Raw genomic sequence first — 10,658 nt, forward strand, 5'->3', positions numbered from 1 at the left:
TTAGAAAGGGTTGATGAAGAGAAGGAAAACGGGGAGCTGAAATTTTAGTAAGATTTAAAGCCAGGATTCTACTTGAGATGTAACTTGTGAGAAAGGGTGAAGACTCCTGAAGAACAAGGACATAGACGACCTACACTTATATACCTTGATTACGCAATCCTGAGACAATAACCCTCCTCGTTGCCTGTCCCCTGCCCGGTACTATAAAAATTTCGGTGAAGATCTGTTACACAGCCTTACATCAGGGGCACCGTGGGAGCCAGTATAGGTGGTTCAGAGGAGCAGTGGAGAAGCAGGGAGGTAAGCACCCCACCCCACAAAATAAAGAAATGATACTGAAGAAGTATTCCATGATGTCAGGATAAAAATGGTCTATTTAAATCTTAGAGGACAGTGGAAAGGTTGGGACAGCTGGGCAGTAGAGACTTGAGCTATACTTAAATATAGCCAACCTCAGCGACGAGTTACTGACCAGCCCTTATTATAGGCTGTGGGTGGTAACAACTCCAGCCATTCTGAGGTCAACACACTGTGACTACAGATAGTGACCAACCTTGGATGTGAGTCTGACCTTCCTAGAGCTTCAAAGGCTGCTAATTGGCAGGGCTCCCAATTTGGGTCATTATACAACTGACTGGCTTTTCTCACCAAAATATTGAGCCAATCGACAGACATAAACCTGTCAAAGTAATTTCAAACTCTATTGAGACATTACATATGTTAGCAAAATATGGGGGCAATGTACAAAATTTTACACATTAAGTTATGTTTTCCTACCGTGTTTCCCCGAAAATAAGACCAGGTCTTTTATTAATTTTTGCTCCAAAAGATGCATTAGAGGGTATTTTCAAGAGATGTCTTATTTTTTCATGTACAACAATCTACATTTATTCAAATAGTTATGTCATCTTCTTCTGGAACATTGTCATAATGTACTAAATGTGTCCGTCTGGTTGACGTTCTAAACCGGGGCTTATTTTCGGGGTAGGTCTTATTTTGAGGGAAACAGGTATTAATTTTGAGTATAAATTCAGAGATGTTTATCTAAAGAAATGATAAATCCAGGATTTAAAAAAGGTGCACCTAAAAATCCTAGCTTTAACATGAAAAGCTTGCTTTTGTCTCTCTATTTCTTTAATTCTACCAGGTATTTTCTACATGAACTTCTTTAAACGTCCATTTGATTGTTTTTCCAAAATGGGAATATCTTTTCTATTATAACACATAAGTTCACTGTAATTCTCAACTCTAATTATGTATATCTTTGTATACATATATCTACCTCATAGGTTATAAAGATCAAATGGGTCAATATATATAAAGCAGTTAGTGTCTAGACACATATATTAGCTACTTTTTTCTTTACACATACACACACATAGAAAACTTAACATATTACGAATATATTTTCCTATCAATACATTCTTTGTAATGGCTACATGGCTTCTTGGAAAAATAATTTAATTTCCAATTAATGCATATTTAATATATCCATGCATCTGTCTATCCTATTTCAAACCCTGCTGCAATAAATACACCTATTCATACTTCTGTCTTCACTTTTGATATTTTTCCATAACATAAATTCCACACACACACACAAAACACACACACACACACAAACCGGTGGAAAAAGAACTAGGCCTTTGAAGTATGCTCATACATATCGCAGAGGAAAAAATGAAGTCTGGAGACTGACAAGGAACAGCCAACGAGGGAAGGAAAACCAGGACAGTGTAATGCCTAGGGTACTAAATGGAAATGTTTCAAGGAGAAAGAAGTAAGTTGACAGCATTAAATACTGAAGAGCAGCCAAAGAAATTGAGGAATAAAGTGCTGTTAGGTGGGACAATTAAGACTGGAGAAAGCTGTTTCAGTGTAGAAATAGGGCAAAAGCCACACTGCAAGAGGGAGATAAGAGAAATATGTAAAAAGTCTATGTGCTTCTTTAAGCAGTTGGTAGATAATGGGAAAGAAAAATACAACACTAGCTTTAGGAACTACAACATCAAGTTAGATTCAAGAAAAAAATAGCAAGAAACATTTATTCATTGAAATAAAGAGCTGACAGTTTACCTACAACTATGTTTTAAAACTTAACATCTGACTACTATTTTATTTAAATGAACTTTGTTCTAGAACTATGAAAGTGTGAAAAACAATGTTTAAAAGTTGAATAGTCCACGTATACATTCTTAAAGCAACTCATTGCCAGAAAGTCTGGACCACATATAATTGCATCTATTATTTAAAATATGACTAATAAGAGAAAAAGTCTGACAACTTTTTTAATGGGAAGAGTATTCATTTTAATTATGCTCCAAGATGTTACAGAGCTGGGAATGAACAATTTTCAGTCAGTATAAAACAGAGTTGTCAATATTCAGTCATTAATACAATCCCAGTAAATGAAACATCACTTCATACAAGGCTCAGATACTCTAAAAGCTATCTTAACTTCACACATGTACTGTAAAATGATAAATACTTAAACATTACAATGCAAGGGAAAATATTGCAAAAAACACAATTGTTATAGATCCTTGTATGAAAGTTCCTTGCTTTTAAAGTTCTGCCTTAGGGCATAATACCATGCTACATATCAGAACCAACGATAAACTATGTTCCTTGAGGTTACAATGATCAACAACATACTGGATATCCTCTAAAATACCATGTCTGACAACAATTGAAAGAGACACAAAGGAGGCCTTCGATGACGTTGAGAGAAAAAGAGGGAGTGACCAATTGTTATGCGCTGATTTCTGCTGGAATGGCCTCATTCAACAACGTAAAGCACTGTGCAGAGGAAAAAGAAGGGGACCAGTTTCACCTTTCTATAAAGGATTTCCAAATCAGCACAAACTCAGGCAATTCTAAAAGGCACTGTTTCCAACGCCTACCACTCTTCAACCTTTTACATGGACTCCTGTCCTATGTTCGTGTTTTTTTCTAATTTCTTCATAAGGGTTTACCAAGGACCCTTTCTGTTTCCATCATCCAACACACAAACCAAAAGGCAGCAAGCAAAACAACAGGATCTACCTGTTAGATCAGTTCTAAAGACACAAGGTTTGGTTAGATGTTAAGCAGGAGATGTAGGCTTAGCCACGCTGCTTCCGCACACACTGCCAGCTCCCCTGACTCATTGTCTCCATTCTCAATTGCGAGGCAATATGAAGTTTTAGGATTGTTTTTTTCCCTCATCAATCATTTGCTGTTGGCAAACTGCTTTGGTTGGCAGCAATATGAGGAATTGTTCGGAATGCTTGGTCAGAAGAGATAAAATAATGTGATCGGTGAATTACTGTCACCTATCACACTGGGCTTCTGCAGGCAGACGCGAAGAATTTACCTTACAGACGTCCCTCGCTTATTTCAGAAGGGAAAAAAAAAATGTCTTAAGAAGGAAAGGAAAAAGATTAGCTAAGAAAATTTTAATACTGTAGTAATAGCAAGAAAGGAAAGGCTTGCAGCCAACCTACCTTGCTGGGAAGTTTCTGGAATAAAAATCAAACTTTCTCTCCCATTATTTTTTGCACAAGATTAACAGTCACTTTACGTCAAAGAGGGGCAGAAAGCCACTTAAATACTTTTCTTCAAAGATAAGAAATTTCTTTTGGGAATGAGCATTAGAGAAAGGAGGAAACAGTAGGGAGAGCTCACTCAAAGAGGTCCTCAAACATGCGTTGTCCCATTGCTATGTAAGCTTCCTTCTCCTCTGGTGTCATCTGTGCCACCAGCTCTGGTCGCTGGCTCACTTCGCTGTAGGAGAACGGTCGACCAGCCACCATAACAATGGGGTCATCTGCTACTTCCTCAAACTCGTCATCCTCCTCGTCCTCTTCCCGATGATGCAGAGCCACAGCGGCTGGACGGGGCGGGGAGTCATCATCTGATTCACTGGTCTCACTCTCGGAGTCAGTGGTCACAGGCGCCGCTGCCCCCACTGAGCCTGCCATGGCAGAGGGGGTCTTCTTCTCGTGAATGAGCAGCGCTCGCATAACCTCCTCATTATCATCCGGCCCTGTGCGGCCTTCCTCACGGTCTTGGAACGCATCTATATCTATACCACCTGGGATGAAAAACCCAGACAGTCAACATCTTTAAATATAAAAGACATTCCCTTAAAACTAATAAAATATTTTAATATGTTATGTTTAAATATACGATAATAGTATACAATAACACTGACTTCACTGGCTCCAGTTTTGAGCTGCTGTGCAGAATATACTCAAAATGTTTCTCACAACTTAAGTAGCATCAAGGTTAAGTACGTGGGTTTTAAGAGTACGATAGCCTGGTTGAATCCTGATTCGTTTACATGTGAGCTGTACCATCTCGGTCAAGTTATTTAGCTCTCAACTTCAGTACCTTTTTCTGTAAAAGGGGATGATAAAGGCATCTACCTTCTAGGGCTCTGGGTGAGAGCATGTAAAATAATGTCTATAAAGGACAAAGTATAGCAGCTGGCATAACAGGAAATCAAAAGATGGCTCCTCATTTTGCTCAGCATAAAAGCGAGAGGCTTTACAATGGCCTATCAGGTCTTACGTTACCTGGAACTCCTCCCGCCACCTGCTCTCTCTTTTCCTTCTCCTTGTTCATTCTGTTCCAGCCACAGTAGCTTCCATGGTATTTCCTGTCCACACCACACACAATCCTACCTCAGGGCCTTTACTGCCTCTTCCCTCTGCCTGAGATATTTTTCTTCTAGATATCTATACATCTAACTCCCTTATGTCTTTCATGTCTTTACTCAAATGTCACCTCTTAATTTACCTCCACCCCTATGTTCCCAAAGCTCTATTTTTTCCCATCGCACTGATTTTCTAACATAATAACTTATATCTATTGTTTCTGTCACCCCCTTTCCCACCATGTAAGTTCTCCACAATAGATATTTGTCTTGTTTATTCTGTGATAGAATAGAATAGAGCCTATCACCTGCTAGGCATTGAGTAAATATTTGATGAATGAGTGAATAAAAGGCAGTTTTATCTTCCTGAAGCAAACTAAGCATACTTTGATCTCTTTATGAAAAGGAATCTAGGATCACGAATGAAGCATCTCTCATCACACATCACTGTGTGTACACATGTTGCTTGATATATTGAAGATGAAAAATTTAAGACAAACACTTGTATTCTGTGTTCAGAAAATAATACCAAATATACTGCCGTTTAAAATATATAACAGGATTAAACATGTTATCTGGAACTGACTCCTTGATTCAAATTTGACTCTTAACGCTTTTTAGCTGTGTGTTTTTAGCCAAGTACTTCATTACTCTCTGCTTCAACTTTCTCAAGTGCAAAAAGGGGAAAAACACAATAGCATCTACCTCACTGGATTGCTGTGGGAATTAAGTGCATATCTGTGACGAGCTTAGAGTAGGCCTGATCCTTAAAACAATGTTATTTATCATAATCATCATCATCATCATAAGGCTCAGAAATGGTCAATTCTGACTACGGATGAAATGAAAGCATCTTCTCATTAACATATTACAATGGATTAGCTGAAACTCTGGACATTTTTCAATGTACAGAACTCCTAAGATGAGCTATTGGGCAAATAAGAGAATGGGAACAGGAATTAAGAAGTTAAAATTTTAGGTCAAACAAAACAGGCTTTTGACAACCTGGAGGTAAAAATGAGAATTAAAATTAAATTTAAGTACTTTAAAACACTGCCAAAGGCTGAAGCTCCTCCCGAGGGCCCTTATTGCCAACACAGTAATTCAACAGAAAAAGACAAGAAATACATTCAAATCTCTAAGGCAATCATTGCTTCTTGAAAAAATTTCCAAATAACTTAATATTACCAACATAGGATTCTGATTTATGTTTAAAGTAAATATAAAATTACAGGGAAAGCAGTTTAGTTTTGTAAACTAAATGAAAAGATTTAGTATCTAAAAGATTTCTGATAAGCGTCTCGTGAGATATGGGGAAAAAAAGGAATTATTCTGTTATAAAGACAAAAAAAATATATGGAGAAATGAGTAAATCTCTGTATGGTAAAGTTGAAACACTATTTCTAGGAACAGTCTTATTTAATAGAGCTATAAATTACAAAGAAGATATATACTGGAAAATTGTCAGGTTCATTGATGCTACTAATATTTTAGCAATATTTAGGAATATTCCTAAATGTCTAAAGCAATCTGGGTGCTTAAAGGCCAAGCTGATAGCAAAAAATACATAGGAAGAAGGTTGTGTAAGTGAGCAGAAAAGTGATAGGTTATCCTGGCAAGTGTAAGAAAATCTGCCTATGAAAAATAATCTAAAATATACTGAAAGACGTGGTCCAAGCTATCAGATACAGGCAGGACAGGGTAGTTCAAAAACCCCTGTACATGTTTCTAAAGTTGTTATTCTTAATATGCTTCCAGAACCAAGACAACAAACAGAGTGTCAGGTAAAAACCAGAAAGATATTGGAAATAAAACTCAAATCATTAATGATGAATCCATGCATGAACAGCATGGATTGTTCCGGTCAGTAGGTCTCAAGCAAAGAATATTATGATTGGAGATTGTCCAGAAAAAAAAGAGATTAAAATAAAACAAAAACTATAGGTGGAGGAGGCTTAGGGGAAGAAGACTATTTGTAAGGAAAGTAGAATCAAAAGAAATTAGAATCTGATATAGTAATGAGGACATGACTAAGTTCTATAAAACTCTGAAAGATATTAAAATGACTTGAAATCTGAAGAAAATTTAGGACAAATAAGACTCAATCCACACATTCACTGGATAGAACCTATTCTACTATCATAAAACTTAACAAACACAAATTTAGACATGACAGCATACTATCCAATTTTATATAAAAAGAAATATTCACAAAACTTAATTGGGTAGACTAGATGATTTATTTAAGGCCCTTGTGATTTAAATTCTATCATTCTAGGAATTGTAAACATCGAATGTTAGGCTTATAAGCCTAATTGTTTATAATACTGGCTAACAATAGTTTTATTCAATTTTGCTTCTAAGTTCAAAGAAAAGAAGGTTTGGTTGCTTCAAGAACAGGCAAGAAGCCAAGTTGGGGAAATAAACCTATTAAATAGCTGACAGCCTAATTACCATACAATCTAGAACAACTTGAATCAAAATAACTAAACATCTTAGCCAAGCTAATCAGTGGGAAGGAGGGAGAGTGAAGTATGTTTACCAAAACACAAATTTTCTTTCTGATGGAATTAAAACACCAAAGAGAATCACACTAGAGGTATCACCTGCTTTTATCAGCATTACTGAGCTCCACACTACTTTTATGATTCTTAGCATACGCAGTAAAGAAATGATAATTATAAGGGAAAAGAGGTCAGTAAAAAGGCCAAAAACCAAGTGGTTTTCAGTTACTAATTCTTCACCATCAAAAAACCAAACCCAGGTGACATGCTAATTGTGATACTCAAAGGTATGTAGATTCGAACGCTGATGAAATCCAACCAGAGGTTCACACCCCCTCCTACCCTGCTTCCTAGTTTCTGAGAAACCTTTGTCCAGTCTTAACCTCCCATTTTCTATGTGCTCCCAAATCCTCATCCCCCAGATCTGTAAGTCCAGTAACTTAAGACTAAAATTTAAAAAGTAAAATCTTGCAGTTCTCAAACTTATGATTATTAAGCAATTCTGAACCCTTTAGTGCTCAAAGAGATTGCTAAAACCTTCTAGTATGAAGTCTCACCAATCTTCCTGAATGGTGAGTATCCTTGATCTTTCACTCAGGTGGTATCTTTCTATAAATTTCAAGTAGCATAAATTCCTTGGTATTTATGAGACAACATTAAAAAGTTTGGACTAGTGTATAGTCATAGCTCCCAATTCAAAGAAATAAAAATGCACATAAATTAGGGCAACAAGAAAAAAGAAGAGATGAATTTGGCCTTGAACACATAGCAGTTTTCCAAGAAATTGAGAGAAAGAGATGGCAATTTCTTAAATCTACAAATGGAGATTTAGGAGGAGTTCAAGATGGCAGCATAGGAAGATCCTGACCATAGCTCCTCCCAGACAACAAATCTACAACTACATATGGAATAATTTCCTCTGAAAAAAGACCTGAAAACTGGATGAACAAACCCTCTGCAAAAAGGATAAGAGGGCAGCATAAAGATGGGCAGGAGGCAGAGACATCGTCTGCTAAAAAAACAAAATAAAACAAAACCAAGGTACAGAGATTAACACTTGGGAGGAATCCCCCCAAATACACAACTTTTTCTCTGAGGAGTGAGGGGTTTGTGCTCCATATGAGGCACCTCAACCGCTAGATCCTGCAGAGAAGAGATGAACCCCCATAACTTGGCTTTGAAAACCAACAGGGATTATGTCTAGGAAATCCATAGAACTGTAGGGAACAGAGACCTGCTCTCAAAGGACTTGTGCGCAATCTCATCTGCCCTGAAAAACAGTGTAAAAACACCAGTTTGATAAGCACCGAAACCATATACGAAGGAAACCCACTTACTAATCTGAAAGCTGGAGCGACAGAAAACTGTTGGGACATTCCCCAGGAATGGAGACACTGGTGGGCCCCATTTCTATCATCCCATACTACCTTGCTAATGTTGGTACTGGCAGGCGCCATTTTGCACGTCTCATTCTAACCCGTGAGCACAGGTGGGCCTGCCCTGCTGAGAGTCCTGATTACCCTCAGGCCACGGCTGATGCATGTTATAGCCAGGCCAGGCCATAGGCCTGCCTTCCACCATGGCAATTCAGAAGGACGCACAGAAACTGTAAAAGGAAGGGGTCACACAGTCCATGCAGGAAGCACGTGTTTGTCTGTTGAGATCTTGCTTCCAGGCATAACCTGTTTGAATCAAATAAACTCTTATAAAAATTTTTTTAAAAAGATATTCTATAGAAATGGAAAGGAAAAGAAAGCTGGGGTAGCTATACTCATATCAGACAAAATAGACTTTAAAACAAAGACTGTAATAAAAGACAAAGGGCACTACCTAAGTGTATTTATTCCAGGGACGCACAAGGAAAATTCGAATTTTGCAAATCAAAGTGACACACTAGATGAAAAAAAAAAATGAAGGATAAAAAAATTACATGATCATCTCAATAGATGCAGAAACTGACAATATTCAATATACATTTATGACAAAAACTCTCAACAAAGTGGGTAGAGAGAACATACCTCAACATAACAAAGGCCATATATGATAAACTCACAGATAACATCATATTCAACAGTGAAAAGCTTAAAACATTTCTTCTAAGATCAGGAACAAGACAAGGATGCCCACTATTACCACTTTTAGTCAATATAGAATTGGAAGTCCTAGCTACAGCAATTGGACAAGACAAAGAAAAAGAAGGCATCCAAATCAGAAAAAAAGAAGTAAAACCGTCACTATTTGCAGATAACATAATATACAGAAAACACTAAGGACTCCATCAAAAAAAACCATTAAAACAAATAAATAAATTCAGTAAAGTTGCAAGATACAAAATCAATGTAGGGAAACCTGTGGCATTTCCATATATTAATAATGAACTATCAGAAAGAGAAATTAAGAAAATAATTCCATATAGAACTGCATCAAAAAGAATAAAATACTTAGGAATAAATTTAACAAAGGAGGTGAAAGACCTGTACAATGAAAACTATAAGACACTAGTAAAATAAATTGAAGAAGATACAAATAAATGGTAAGACAGTCTGTGCTCATGGATTGGAAGCATTAATATTGCTAAAATGTCCATACTACCCAAAGCAATCTACAGATTCAATGCAAACCTTATCAAAATTCCAATAGCATTTTTTCACAGAACTAGGACAAGTAATTCTAAAATTTGTATGAAACCACAAAAAATCCCAAATAGCCAAAGCAATCTTAAGAAAGAACAAAACTGGAGGTATCACACTCCCTGATTTCAAACTATACTACAAAGCTACAGTAATCAAAACAATATGGTATTAGCATAAAAACAGACATGCAGATCAATTAAAGAGAATCCTGAGCCCAGAAATAAATCCACACATATATGGACAATTAATTTATGTCAAAGGAGCCAAGAACATACAATGGAGAAAGCATTCTCTTCAAACAATGGTGTTGGGAAAACTGGACAGCCACATGCAAAAGAATGAAACTATTAATAGACTACTATTTACAGTATAAACAAAAATTAACTCAAAATGAGTTAAAGAATTGAGCATACAACCAGAAACCACAAAATTCCTGGAACACAGATGGTAATATCCTTGACATTGGTCATAGCAAAGTTTTCATTGCTCTGACTCCAAATGCAAGGAAAACAAAAGCAAAATCAAATGGGACTACTTCAAACTAAAAAGGTTGTGCACAGCGGATGAAACTATTATCAAAATGAAAAGGCAACCTACTGAATGGGAGAAGATATCTGCAAATCATACATCTGACAAGGGGTTAATATACAAAGAATTCATACAAGTCAACAACAACAAAAGAACAAAAATGGGCAGAGGAATTGAACATTTTCCCAAAGACATACAGATGGCCAACAGCCACATAAAAATATATTCAACTTCTCTATTAGGAAGATGCAAATCAAAACCACAATGAGATATCACTTCACACCAGCTAAAATGGCTATTATCAAAAAGACAAGAAACAACAAGTTGGAGAGGATATGGAGAAAAGGGAACCCT

The 10,658-nt window shown here is 36.8% G+C and overlaps 1 protein-coding gene across 6 annotated transcripts in view; it reads right to left on the reverse strand.

The window, feature by feature from the left end:
- Window positions 1-2,270: 2,270 nt before the first annotated feature.
- GTF2E1 (general transcription factor IIE subunit 1) overlaps window positions 2,271-10,658 on the reverse strand; it is a 36,194-nt gene continuing 27,806 nt past the window's right edge. For all 6 annotated transcript variants that reach the window (XM_019729638.3, XM_019729637.3, XM_019729642.3 and 3 more), the window contains one exon: window positions 2,271-4,075. In XM_019729638.3, coding sequence (XP_019585197.3) covers window positions 3,663-4,075 — 413 coding nt within the window. In that variant the 3' untranslated portion in view covers window positions 2,271-3,662. The remainder of the gene's footprint in view (window positions 4,076-10,658) is intronic.

Source organism: Rhinolophus sinicus, chromosome 17 (genome assembly GCF_057876585.1).
Source record: "Rhinolophus sinicus isolate RSI-liver-muscle chromosome 17, RSI-T2T, whole genome shotgun sequence".
Taxonomy (NCBI): Eukaryota; Metazoa; Chordata; class Mammalia; order Chiroptera; family Rhinolophidae; genus Rhinolophus; species Rhinolophus sinicus.